Source organism: Haliotis rufescens, unplaced genomic scaffold (assembly GCF_023055435.1).
Source record: "Haliotis rufescens isolate VD_foot unplaced genomic scaffold, xgHalRufe1.0.p SCAF_2, whole genome shotgun sequence".
NCBI classification, from domain to species: Eukaryota; Metazoa; Mollusca; class Gastropoda; order Lepetellida; family Haliotidae; genus Haliotis; species Haliotis rufescens.
The window spans coordinates 21880011-21894999 of NW_025963890.1; the positions used below are offsets into that span (position 1 = coordinate 21880011).

Genomic DNA, 14989 nt, shown 5'->3' on the forward strand with positions numbered 1-14989 from the left:
TGCCTGGTCCATTCTCTAGAATCTGTTGTCATAGTTTTGGCATTATTCCGGGTTGGCTTTGTATGGTTGTTTTAGCTCTGCAGAACCAAATGTTCATACAAGCTTTGTCAGGCTAATACTAAATACTAAAGAACATGTCTGCGGTCCCTCCATCTGTCCTTTACGATCTCAGTTCGTTGGATGTAGGGAGGTGATTCACGACAAAATATAATCAAGTTTCAACAGTTTATTACAGAAAATAATATTAAAAAAACCAAACTGTAACAAAATATACATGCAAACTCAACAACAATTACAAATCAGTCAATCCTATTCCTAACTTAAATTTAAACTATTAAGCCAAATATCCTACTTACTTATACCTTAAGAATAAAACTCAGAAGCAGCCTAAAGCAGACGAACAAACCCCTACATAACCCACTTTAATAAATAATCACTAAATCATCCTTAACACAGTCTACGAGGACAAACAAACCACCCTTCCAAACCTCCTAACACAATCGGTCAATGTAGCTACATCACATAGATTATATTATTTCTGAATTAAATCCACTTGTCCAACCCACCTTTATAACAGTTTACCCATGAATTCTAAAGTTGCCACATAATTTAGATCTATTTTGCCAAAAATCACTAGGGATTGAGGAATTGTTTGACTTCCGAACAGGGTAATTTGGTGTGGTCTCCCTCACCTGTATTGATCTTCCCGATCATGCCAGGCCCCTCCTAGAGCATTCGCGATAATCACTTATATACTCACAAGGACACGTGACCTCTGGGTCAACATGTCTAAACGGTGCAGCCACTGGCTAATCCCGTCTGTCACCAACCAATCTGGGCGCTCTTACAATACGACCCACGACTGAAAACACTAAATCAGCATGCAGCCGACAAACGCCGGGCCCGCACGTGGGGCAAGATCTGAAACGTGCTGTCCCAAAGCGAACTACATATCGGTAAGGAACTATTAACCACATAAATGCTACCATCTATCCTACATAATCAGAGGAAATCTCAATATTTCTACACACACATGGACACAGTGACCTGATGGCAATATGATGAAGATCTATGTGTGGAGGTGGTCTGACTGCTGTATTAGCAAAGTGACTACCAGGGACTTGTACATGTCATAGTTACTCTGATTGCCTCATCGACAGTGTCCTGTTTCAACATGGTGTGCCTGTACCACTCAAGAATCTGTAACAAAATTGAAGTTTGTGCATGAACCCAGGGTGGCCTTACACATAGTTGGTACTGTTGGCCATCTTCTCTGTTATTTTTGACTCACCTGACTAAAAGTCATGTTAGATTATGTTGTGCATCGCCCTTCATCTGTCTGTCCGTTCATTGTTGCCTGATCTGAAGTGTTCTGCCTGGTCCATTCTCTAAAATCTGTTGTAATAGTTTTGACATAAATCCGGGTTGGCTTTGTATGGTTGTTTTAGCTCTGCTGAACCAAATGTTCAAACAAGCTTTGTCAGGCTCAGTGGTATTTGTGATTGTGTGATATCATACCCCAGTGGATGTTGATCATGCTGTCTACCACTGGTTTACCTTGCCCCGTCTCAATATAAACAAGGGGTGGTGGGGTAGCCTTGTGGTTAAAGTGTTTGCTCGTCACGCAAAGACCCAGGTTTCAATCCTCCACAATTGTACAATGTGTGAAGCCTATTTCTGGTGTTCCCTGCCATATAATATTGCTTGAATATTGCTAAAAGTGGTGTAAAACTGTACTCACTCACTCACTCACTCACTCACTCACTCAAGGTTGTTTCTTAGTCAAGACTTGATTATTTAGAAGTTACAGTCATATAGCTGGTATAATGCTAACTGTGGTATTATACAAAATATATTGCTACAAATAAAAATTGGACCTCTGTTTGTGCTATTATCCAGGTATTTCTACATTGTATTTTGGGAATTTTAAGTATGTGGATGTGAAATATGGTATATTGTCATGGTTGATGTTTGACACAAGAAACATATTTGACATTCTGATGCCCTTCCCTGTATCAATCAATAAGCAAGTTCATTGAGTTGAACACATGATTATGGTGACCCGATGGCAATATGATGAAGATCTATGTTTGGAGGTGGTCTGACTTCTGTATTAGCAAAGTGACTACCAGGGACTTGTACATGTCATAGTTACTCTGATTGCCTCATCGACAGTGTCCTGTTTCAACATGGTGTGCCTGTACCACTCAAGAATCTGTAACAGTATTGAAGTTTGTGCATGAACCCAGGGTGGCCTTACACATAGTTGGTACTGTTGGCCATCTTCTCTGTTATTTTTAACTCACCTGACTAAAAGTCCTGTTAGATTATGTTGTGCATCGCCCTTCATCTGTCTGTCCGTTCATTGTTGCCTGATCTGAAGTGTTCTGCCTGGTCCATTCTCTAAAATCTGTTGTAATAGTTTTGACATAAATCCGGGTTGCTTTGTATGGTTGTTTTAGCTCTGCTGAACCAAATGTTCAAACAAGCTTTGTCAGGCTCAGTGGTATTTGTGATTGTGTGATATCATACCCCAGTGGATGTTGATCATGCTGTCTACCACTGGTTTACCTTGCCCCGTCTCAATATAAACAAGGGGTGGTGGGGTAGCCTTGTGGTTAAAGTGTTTGCTCGTCACGTGAAGACCCAGGTTCAATCCCCCGTAATTGTACAATGTGTGAAGCCTATTTCTGGTGTTCCCTGCCATATGATATTGCTTGAATATTGCTAAATGCCGCGTAAAACTGTACTCACTCACCCACTCACTCACTCACTCACTCACTCACTCACTCACTCAAGGTTGTTTCTGAGTCAAGACTTGATTATTTAGAAGTTACAGTCATATAGCTGGTATAATGCTGACTGTGGTGTTATACAAAATATATTGCTACAAATAAAAATTGGACCTCTGTTTGTGCTATTATCCAGGTATTTCTACATTGTATTTTGGGAATTTTAAGTATGTGGATGTGAAATATGGTATATTATGGTTGATGTTTGACACAAGTATGATATTTGACTTTCTGATGCCCCTCCCTCTATCAATCAATAAGCAAGTTCATTGAGTTGAACACATGATTATGGTGACCCGATGGCAATATGATGAAGATCTATGTTTGGAGGTGGTCTGACTGCTGTATTAGCAAAGTGACTACCAGGGACTTGTACGTGTCATAGTTACTCTGATTGCCTCATCGACAGTGTCCTGTTTCAACATGATGTGCCTGTACCACTCAAGAATCTGTAACAGTATTGAAGTTTGTGCATGAACCCAGGGTGGCCTTACACATAGTTGGTACTGTTGGCCATCTTCTCTGTTATTTTTAACTCACCTGACTAAAAGTCATGTTAGATTATGTTGTGCATCGCCCGTCATCTGTCTGTCCGTTCATTGTTGCCTGATCTGAAGTGTTGGCTTTGTATGGTTGTTTTAGCTCTGCTGAACCAAATGTTCATACAAGCTTTGTCAGGCTAATACTTAATACTAAAGAACATGTCTACGGTCCCTCCGTCTGTCCTTTACGACCTCAGTTCGTTGGATGTAGGGAGGTGATTCACGACAAAATATAATCAAGTTTCAACAGTTTATTACAGAAAATAATATTAAAAAAACCAAACTGTAACAAAATATACATGCAAACTCAACAACAATTACAAATCAGTCAATCCTATTCCTAACTAAAATTTAAACTATTAAGCCAAAAATCCTACTTACTTATACCTTAAGAATAAAACTCAGAAGCAGCCTAAAGCAGACGAACAAACCCCTACATAACCCACTTTAATTAATAATCACTAAATCATCCTTAACACAGTCTACGAGGACAAACAAACCACCCTTCCAAACCTCCTAACACAATAGGTCAATGTAGCTACATCACATAGATTACATTATTTCTGAATTAAATCCACCTGTCCAATCCACCTTTATAACAGTTTACCCATGAATTCTAAAGTTGCCACATAAATTAGATCTTTTTTGCCAAAAATCACTAGGGATTGGGGAATTGTTTGACTTCCGAACAGGGTAATTTGGTGTGGTCTCCCTCACCTGTATTGATCTTCCCGATCATGCCAGGCCCCTCCTAGAGCATTCGTGATAATCACTTATATACTCACAAGGACACGTGACCTCTGGGTCAACATGTCTAAACGGTGCAGCCACTGGCTAATCCCGTCTGTCACCAACCAATCTGGGCGCTCTTACAATACGACCCACGACTGAAAACACTAAATCAGCATGCAGCCGACAAACGCCGGGCCCGCACGTGGGGCAAGATCTGAAACGTGCTGTCCCAAAGCGAACTACATATCGGTAAGGAACTATTAACCACATAAATGCTACCATCTATCCTACATAATCAGAGGAAATCTCAATATTTCTACACACACATGGACACAGTGACCTGATGGCAATATGATGAAGATCTATGTTTGGAGGTGGTCTGACTGCTGTATTAGCAAAGTGACTACCAGGGACTTGTACATGTCATAGTTACTCTGATTGCCTCATCGACAGTGTCCTGTTTCAACATGGTGTGCCTGTACCACTCAAGAATCTGTAACAAAATTGAAGTTTGTGCATGAACCCAGGGTGGCCTTACACATAGTTGGTACTGTTGGCCATCTTCTCTGTTATTTTTAACTCACCTGACTAAAAGTCATTTTAGATTATGTTGTGCATCGCCCTTCATCTGTCTGTCCGTTCATTGTTGCCTGATCTGAAGTGTTCTGCCTGGTCCATTCTCTAAAATCTGTTGTAATAGTTTTGACATAAATCCGGGTTGGCTTTGTATGTTTGTTTTAGCTCTGCTGAACCAAATGTTCAAACAAGGTTTGTCAGGCTCAGTGGTATGTGTGATTGTGTGATATCATACCCCAGTGGATGTTGATCATGCTGTCTACCACTGGTTTACCTTGCCCCGTCTCAATATAAACAAGGGGTGGTGGGGTAGCCTTGTGGTTAAAGTGTTTGCTCGTCACACGAAGACCCAGGTTTCAATCCCACACAATTGTACAATGTGTGAAGCCTATTTATGGTGTCCCCTGCCATATGATATTGCTTGAATATTGCTAAAAGCGGCGTAAAACTGTACTCACTCACTCACTCACTCACTCACTCAAGGTTGTTTCTTAGTCAAGACTTGATTATTTAGAAGTTACAGTCATATAGCTGGTATAATGCTGACTGTGGTGTTATACAAAATATATTGCTACAAATAAAAATTGGACCTCTGTTTGTGCTATTATCCAGGTATTTCTACATTGTTTTTTGGGAATTTTAAGTATGTGGATGTGAAATATGGTATATTATGGTTGATGTTTGACACAAGTATGATATTTGACTTTCTGATGCCCCTCCCTCTATCAATCAATAAGCAAGTTCATTGAGTTGAACACATGATTATGGTGACCCGATGGCAATATGATGAAGATCTATGTTTGGAGGTGGTCTGACTGCTGTATTAGCAAAGTGACTACCAGGGACTTGTTCATGTCATAGTTACTCTGATTGCCATCTAATTTGTACTGCATGCGTACGCACTCCCGCACGCACGCACGCACGCACGCACGCACACACACACCTATGCATGCATGCATGCACGTACACACACAGTGTGTCAGCTCCAGACTTGTGCCCACGTGTGTATCTCCTAATTATCATGCATTTTGGTTCATTACAGGCTAACCCAGGTACATGTAGTCATCAGGCCAGGTTATTGCTAAAGTCAATACGGAATTAAGTCATGAATTGATACATGGCTTTCATCATGTTCCTCAGTGAATCATGACAGCCCTAGCCCTAGTACTGTTTGAAGCAGCATTGAACCCCACTCACTCACTCATTCACTGTGTTCACCAGGTATGGATATTTGACCAGCCAGATGGAGGCGGGAGGTTGTTGCGACACAGGGAAGGACACAAAGCCCCACCAACACGCATACGTCACTACGGCAGAGATGGTCAAAATATTATCAGCGCAGGTAACAGTTTGCTCTCTCTTACATCATATAAACTTCAACTAAATACTGAGAGAATCTTTGCTGTCGATATGTTACACTTCATCAGCAAATAATCAACCATTTTTCTTGGTGCAAAAATATGATTCAAGGGAGATAACTCTTGTGGCTCTATCATTGGTCAGCTCACAGGTACACAATACTGACTTTAGATCCTGATACTCAGCAATGATACCAGTATTTGTAGCAAAACAAGTTATGAATTCAAATATTAGTTTATTTAGAAGCCTTAATTAGTAGTTTAATTTCATATGCTATACTGCAGCACATTGAAATCTTGTCTCGCATTTTACTGAATTGTGACAACACACAGGCAAGCTGTGAAAACAAGTAATTTCTACTTCTTCAGGGACACTTTTAGCGTGAGGTTGATTTCCTAGGCCAAGTGGGTCAGGTCCTGTACTGTTCACAGGGTGTTACACAATGCAGAAATGTTAATAGAGAATATATTAAGGGTACATGTTTGTTCTCCCATTATGGCCTGTTGTCATTGATTCATTTCCGTGTCCTTCATCTCCTCTTGAACATGTGGAAGGAACATGGCTTCTACAAATTGCTGAGACCATGGAACAATGAATGAACATACTTTGTATTTTGGTGCAATTATTACCATTGACTTCATGTGATCCTGTCTTGGTCTATCAATAAACAGGTCTATTTCTGACTCCTTAGTTAAACACGTGGACATAGTGACCTGATGGCAATATGATGAAGATCTATGTGTGGAGGTGGTCTGACTGCTGTACTAGCAAAGTGACTACCAGGGACTTGTTCATGTCATAGTTACTCTGATTGCCTTCTAAACATGGTGTAACAGGATCAAAAGACATCTTTTGGGGTCAAAACTTTATTAGAGCTCACCATACAATGTCTCTGTGATGTAAGGCGCAAATTGGAAGCAAAATGCAACTGTAGGTCAAACCACTTCTAAACAGCCGAGGACATTGAAATTCCTTATCTGAAATCATGTTTGCTTCGGGCAAGTGCCTCAGATCCTCTACTGTTTACAGGGTTTTACACAATGCAGAAGTGTGTATCCAGTGCGTACAAATGTATAAAATGGACAAAGAAAAAATATATGTTGCATCCGAGGGGCCCAAAGTAATATTCAGTTACCAAATTCTTGACATGAAATGTAAAGGTTCTGTAATTCAAATAATTATCAAGTATTACTGTACAGCACACTTCACCATTTCATTACTTAAGAATTGACTTTCACTTTGTGTGAGTTCATTGGAGTATGAACCTTCATAGAGTCAGGGTCAAACTGTATGAACATCGGAGCTTGCGACGACGTTCATACAATGTTTGGCCCTCACAAAGTGAAAGTCAATTCTTATAATTTTTTTATCACAATTTTTTACCTCAAAGGATGTAGGCCAAGATCTAAACACAATTTTATTTAGTACGTGTGACTTCATGTTGACACTGACAGCCATACAACAACCAGCTATATAGTTCCTAGTATAGTAAAATAGTTCCTCAAAAAGAGAGGTGACATGAGCGTATGGATGCACAACTTGCTCTTCAGAAACATCTTACACAGCACATTTGTTCAGATCATATCCTCATTAGATGAGAAAGGTCTGTAAAGAACTACCTCAGTAAGTCAGTCAGAATGACAGCGCGTCGTAATACATTTACATCAAGTACAAGTCGTCAAAATGGCTGACACGATAAACGTGACGGGAGAGATTTCCGAAGTTGTTAATGAACCTGTAGTGGTTTCATGTGTTAGTCATCATTGATCAACCGGCTGATCATTGAAAGGTGAATAAAAATGCGTCAAACAGACACTAAGGTAAATTCATAGATTGCTAGAGACTGTCAGTGTCAGCCTAGACACGGATCGAGACGATGCTACGATAGTTTAGATATGTGCATTTTTTCGTTTGTTCATTAGGATAGGCTGTAGCGAGGATATTCGTGAACAATCATGCAGTCACTCTCTCTGACATTTCTCAGTGCATACTGAAACGCTGAGATCAAGAATAAAGGTTCTAAGTGATCAGAAAGAACGCTTGTGTATGTTTTTCGGGCTAGGGAATTCCCAGGGTTTTCCCCAGGAATGTGGAAGTAGTCCGTCAGTGTTTACGTCATTTCAAAAACAAGGTCTCGTTAAAAACGTATGAACGTCAAATTGTGTCGTTCATACACTTATGAACGTCAATTTCGCGATCATGTGACCAACCTCTCGTCCAATGGAAAAGCTGTATATCATGTAAACTTCAAATTAAAAAATTATTTACAATTAATTTGATATTAAGTATTGGGGGTCCCCATGTAAGTCAAGGTAAGACCCTGTGGTCTTGAGACAGTAGCAGTGTTAAGACAGCGTTGTGCAGATGAACCTTGCATTGGCTGTGTCTTGAGTTGACTGTAGAGTTAGGTGACATTTGCGACATTGTTTGTAAGTCACTGATGTTGTTGCAGGTCAAGACAGTCTGGTGTTGTCCTTCTCCACGCTACATGACAAACACAACAAGAGCATGGGCCGGGCATCCTACAACAAGAAACAATCCAAGAAATCTGGCCGTAGACTTGACCAGCACATGATGCCTCCGGTCACAGAATTCACAGCAGGTACAGTGTTTCCCGAGACTTCTTAAAGTGCAGCCATTAGAAATACAAGTCATGGCAACTTATATGTCCAATAAAAAAAAGGCAAAAGGCTTAATAAAAAATTTAAAACACTCATCTGATTTCATTGTGTCCTTTTTCACCCGACCTGATGAAGCATGAGTTTATTGCAACATGTTTTAAGGTTAAAGAAGCGTTCTTTGTAGCACAGGAAGAATGGTTCTGTGTCTTTATGTTGATTGGTTGTCATGGAAAGGTTTGAATCACTGGAGTTGGAGAAGTAGTATTCAGGATCAGTAGAAACGTGCTGGATTCTTTGAATTGTAATCTTCAGTGAAGATCATTTCAACTTAGATGACAGTGCTTGAAAGGCCTTAAACTTGGTAGGTCAGCCTTGAAAATGCCTTAAATGTTAATCTGTCTTGAAAATGCCTTAAAATAAAAAGAAATTGAGCAGTATGTGTTGATGTGTCATCTATTCAAAGAATTATGTAAACAGCTGATGTACAAAACCAATCTTGATATTTGTCTGTTCCCAGAGCAGTGTCGTGAGAGTGACTGGGACAACATGGTGGCATGTCATCGAGGGGAGAGGGTCGTGACCACCTGGAGCTACCAGCGTTCCACCATGGGTAAACACAAGTTTGAGAATGACAGGTTCCACGATAACCCAGTACATCGGAGGACAACAGCCGAGGTGAGCTTACGATCACGGAGATGTTTTGTTGAAATCATTGATGGACAGAACATAAGATTCGTCTGTCTTGTGGGACCCTGCAGGGATTCTGGTTCAGAATAGATCCCCAGGAACCGATCCTTGTCGTAAGAGTGAGTGAGTGAGTGAGTTGGGTTTAACATCGCTTATAACAGTATTCCAGTCATATCACGGTGTGTCAGCTTAATGTGGGAGGAAAGCCCGAAGTGATACAGGTCTCATAATTCTCTTTCAGATTAAATCCTCCTTGGGGCACTTATTGCATTTTCCTGGCTCAAGAAAATCTACATGACATAGTTGTAACCATTTTCCTTAATAAAAATTGTTACCACACAAAAAACTTTGTTTTTGTATGATATACGTCCACCCTTATGGTGCCTCACCCTCCACGGCGCGTCACGCCAAGGGAAGCAACTCTCACCCAAATCACTTTCCTTATGTCATCTGACAAAGACAGACGTGCTGTTTTTTTCAAGACAATATAAAGACAAGATAATCGTTCGTACAAGAACCATGGCAGACCAAACTGTATGTATGGTACATTTCTTTCATGCAAAGGCGTAATACCTCGCATTGTAAAGTTATAAAGTTGTAATTATGTGACACGTGTACGATACCTTTGAAATAAGGCCGTCGTAGCGTCCATTTTGTAGTGCCACGTATGATATATGTAACACCAGGGCCATCAAAAACGGCTTCGGTTTTTTAATCTATATCATCGGGCTTTAGCCTACAATCTTTTCCTTTAAATAAACCCAAGGTGGTGTGTTAATTATTTTAAATTACACTTACCTTTTTTACGGGTTTTCTACACCTTCGCGCGTAACACGCCCACTTTGGTGTTATAATTATACTACGACATTGGCTATTAGTATCGCGTTACCAATCGCATTCTAAATTACGTCTTTGCTTCTAGTTACACAATTTATGCACGTATCTTTCCGATCTTTCAATCGCACTGATACACTTTATTACCCTTCCCGCCAAACTCAAAAATTACGGTCTTTTTTACAGACCTTCAAACTGTGTACGGGGTGCTCGGCTTCGATTCCCCCCCAAGACAGGCATGATACCTGCATAAAGTGTTTGGCCGAAGACGGGCATGACGATGGGTCATGCCCGATCTGTGTTGCATTTACACCACGGGCGCAAAAAAAGAGAAATGTGGACCTCTTACACTTTAAGGGTCTATTGAAGGCGGGGGTGGACATTAGATCGGCAAAGACCGCCCCGCCCCCCTCAAAAAAAGTAAGAAAGGGTAAAAAGGCAGCTGAGACTGTCTCCTCCGCTCCCTCCCCGGGGGCCGGGGGAGAAGGCTCTAGGGTCCCCGTCACAATCACTGCACCCTCTCCTGCACCGTCTTTGGCAGACATCTCTGCCTTGTTGAGGTCGCAGATGGCGTCGATGATGGAGGAGGTAAAGTCTCAGCTCCGAGAGGAGTTGCGGACCGAGCCTTCCCCGTTGTCGGCGCCGGACGCGGCTTCGAGACCTTGTGATATGCCCGGCGTCGGCCGAGGCAGGCCACTTGGTCTCGGGGACGAACTCAGACCGGGCTTCGGCGCCGGCTCGAGGTCGCTCCCCAGCGGAGGGGTGGCAGGCACTGGCCCGTTCACTACCGACGCACAGTTCTCCCTAGCGGAGCCAGACGCCTCTTCCGAGGCCGAGGCTTCCTCTAGCGGATTTCTAGCCCAGAGCCAGGTGGGTTCCCTTGAACCCCCGGCACCTCGGGACCGGGACTCGGCTTCGGGCCGGGTGCAGCCCGGGGATGCGAAGGCCCAGGCCTTCGGGCGTCCCCTTCCGACTTCGTCTGCCTCTTCTCTCGGGGAAGAGTCGATTAATTTCGGCTCGGAATCGAGAGAGGAGGAGTGGATGGAGGAGGGGGGAGACGACTCGGAGACCTCGGGAATATTTTCCTTCGTTTCCTCGTTGAGGCATGTACGGGACAAGATTGTCCAGGTACTGCCTCAGGTGGCTGCGCCCATGCCCCAGTCGGATCCGACTGAGTTCCGCCTTCCGGGGGACGCTTTTGCTCCGAGCAAGGCGCCCCAGGTGCGGCTCCGTATTCTGTCTTCATTGGTGCATGAAGTCATCAACCCTCTGTTGTCGGGTGCCCGCAGGAAGTTCGACCTGCCCGAACTTATTAAGCGGTACCCGTTAGCAGAGGATGGTGATTTTGAGGTACCGGTGGTGGACGAATGCGTCTGGACCTCCGTTACCCTGGGGGGGTCTTCGACCCCCAACTTGGCTAAGGTCAAGCAGGGCCGGCGGTTGCCACCCTTTCCCGCGTGCGGTACGGAGCTGAAGGCTGCTTACGTTTGCTTCGAGGAGCAATATCGTAACGCATGTCAGCAGCTCCGGGTGTCCGTACACTCCGCTTATCTGTCGGCCGTACAGAGGGAGTTAGCGGGAGAGGGGCCGGCCGACTCTTCGGAGTTGGCCGCGCAACTGACGGAGGTACATAGTCATCTTGCGAGGGACGCTATTCGTAGCTGTGCCTCGCAGATGATGTGCGCAGTCATGGGCATGCGCAGGCTGTGGATGTCGGTATCCAAATACTCGGCTTCCACACGCCAGGATCTACTTGCTTTGCCTTATAAGATGGGTGCCACCCTCTTCCCTGGGGCTCAGCAGGTGGTCCGAGAGGCCGCACAGTTGTATGCCTCCATCAAGGATTCTAAGGCCTTGTTGGAGGTACCATGCGTTAAACCGCGTAAGCGGACCTCTCCACTTGCTTCCTCCTACGCTGACGCGCCGGGTCAGAAGTCTGCACCTGCTTGGAAGCAGCCGCTTCCTTCAGGTAAGGGCGCCGGGAGGAGCAAGAGAGGCAGGGGCCGGGGCAGGGCAGCTGGTCGAGGCCAGCAGCCTTTTCGCGGGGCCGGGAACCCATCGGGTTCCCATTAGCGCCCGAAGCGCCCCGGGCGGACCCACGGTCGCATGTTTTCGAACTGCCGACAGCCGGGGTCCGCTGCCTCAAGCCGGATGTCCCCGTAGGCGGCCGACTGGCTCTATTCCTGCAGGAATGGGAGACAGTCACATCCAATCCCTGGACCCTGTCCACTCTAAGGGATGGCCATTTGCCTCGGTGGAAACATCATCCGCCCCCCTTCTCCGGGATAAAGCACACTCCGGTGCCTGCTACCCTGGAGAGGGCGGAATTCCTCCGTGCCGAGGTCGACGCACTTCTTATGAAGGCTGCGATCGAACCGGTTCCCGTGGGACAGGAAAGCGAGGGCTTCTACTCGACATATTTCCTAGTCACCAAAAAAGACGGAGGGTTCAGGCCTATTCTCAATCTGAGAAGGCTGAACAAACTTATAGAGGTACCGTCCTTCAGGATGGAGACACTGCGCTCGGTGATCTCAGCTGTCGAGACCGGAGAATGGCTAACGTCAATAGACCTAAAAGACGCCTATCTCCACGTACCCATACACCCCGAGTTCAAGAAATACCTCAGGTTTTCTTTCGACGGGAGGTGTTATCAGTTCAGGGTTCTACCATTCGGGATCGCTACGGCCCCGAGGGTGTTCACCAAGCTGATGTTGATTCCCGCCCAAGTGGCCAGGTCAAAAGGTCGGTTCTGCCATCCGTACCTCGACGACTGGTTACTAAGAGCTCTATCGCAATCCCTGAGTCAGATAGCTACACAACAAGTGATAGATATTCTGATCACTCTAGGGTGGATAGTCAATCTCAAGAAGTCAGATCTGAGCCCTACTCAGAATCTAGTCTTCCTAGGGGCGAATTTCAACACGGTGAGCGGACTTGTATCTCTGTCACAAGATCGCATTACCAAGGTCAGAAGTGTTACTTCCCAGTTCCTTCTGTCCGCCAGTCACACTGCTCGTACATGGCTCCAGTTACTGGGCAACATGGCGGCGACAGTGGATGTGGTTTGGCGGGCGCGCTTGAGAATGAGACCCATTCAACAAGCGCTCCGTCGACTTTGGGTGAACTCGGAAGATCTCGAGACTGTTCTCGAGACTCCGCAGTGGCTCAATGCACACCTTCAGTGGTGGACCGAGGTCGGGAATCTGTCCCGGGGGCTCCCCCTCGACACTCCCGTGCCGTCTCTCACAGTTCAAACAGACGCGTCACTCTCCGGCTGGGGAGGCGTTCTGAACGATCACACTGCCTCGGGACTATGGTCCCAGCAGGAGATCAAACTGCATATCAATGTGCTAGAACTGAGAGCGGTCAGGTTGGTGTTCCAACGCTTCCTGGATCTGCTTCGTGGCCAAGTGGTGCGTCTAGAGATGGACAACCAAACGGCGATGACTTACATCCGGAAGCAGGGGGGAACGGTGTCTCCGTCGCTTCTCCAAGAGACGTGGCAGTTCCTCCTATGGTGCGACTCACACGTTATCAGGGTGCTACCTGTTTATCTCCCGGGGGTAGACAACGTCCGTGCGGACGCTCTGTCTCGCCGGATCCTCGCTCCTCACGAGTGGAGGCTCGACCCGGGGATATTCGGGATTATCTCCCAGTTATACGGGTCGTTCCAGGTGGATCTGTTTGCGTCTGGGGTGAATCACCAGACACCAACGTTCTGCTCCCGAGTCCCCGACCCGAGGTCGGTGGCACCGGACGCCTTCCAGCTAGATTGGACGGACAGAATACTGTGGGCATTCCCCCCAGTACCTCTGATTTCCAAGGTCCTGTCTCAGCTAGCCACTCAGCCTGCGCGACTACTTGTGCTCCTGGCACCCCTTTGGTCGGCGCAGAGTTGGTTTCCAGTCATACTCAGGTTTCTGGCTCAGCCTCCTGTTCTATTACCTTTACGACCGGACCTCCTATCCCAGAACGAGGCCCTCCACCCGAATCCCAGGATTCAGTGGGTGGCTTGGCCACTGTCCGGAATCGCCTCCAGGAGAGCGGTATTCCTGCACGAGTTGCAGACACAATACTGGCTTCGCGGAGGGATTCGACAAACGTTCAGTACGAGGATAGATGGGCCTGCTATGCGCGCTGGTGTGTCGATAGAAGGATTGCAGATCCCTTTTCTGCAGATCTCGTAGCCGTACTTGAGTTCCTCCAGTCGCGACTAGATGTCGGCCTGGCCGCATCGACAGTCCGGGGGTACTCTACAGCTATCGCTGCCTTTCACGTCCCCGTCGACGGGGCACTTTTGGGTGCGCACCCATTAGTGCAGCGTTTTTTAGCAGGTGTGGACAGGATCCGACCGCCTGTCCGGCGGATCAGTCCCCCTTGGGAATTGTCAATCGTTCTTGATTGGCTGTCCGGTCCTTCTTTTCGGGATCTGTCGTCTCTCTCTCTTCAGCTGTTGAGCTGGAAGACGGCGTTCCTTGTGGCGGTAACGTCCGGCAGACGGGTAGGCGACATTCACGCAATGTCAGCCGATCCCGAACTAACTGTCTTTCACCGGGACAGGGTCAGTATTCGCCTGCCGGACTCTTACCGTCCTAAGGTCGCACACGCCTTCCACGTGACGGCTCCTATTGAGCTACCTGCTCTTTCACAGCCTTCCTCGTCGGGGACCACTACAAGACATGCTCATGTATTGGATGTCCGCAGGACCCTTAAGTCCTATATCAGCAGAACTAAGGGTATCCGTAAGGATAATCAACTATTTTGCTGTTATGGCGGTAGGAAGGCTGGCTCACCTGCGAGCAAACAAACTATCTCGCGGTGGATAGTCTCTACTATATGTACGGCG

General features: G+C 45.7%; 1 protein-coding gene across 1 annotated transcript in view; it reads left to right on the plus strand.

The window, feature by feature from the left end:
• The window catches only part of LOC124112008 (WD repeat-containing protein 36-like), a 43987-nt gene that overhangs the window by 14245 nt on the left and 14753 nt on the right, over nucleotides 1-14989 (plus strand). Inside the window, exons 8-10 of the mRNA XM_046471976.2 lie at nucleotides 5864-5984; nucleotides 8454-8603; nucleotides 9140-9297. Coding sequence (XP_046327932.2) covers nucleotides 5864-5984; nucleotides 8454-8603; nucleotides 9140-9297 — 429 coding nt within the window. The remainder of the gene's footprint in view (nucleotides 1-5863; nucleotides 5985-8453; nucleotides 8604-9139; nucleotides 9298-14989) is intronic.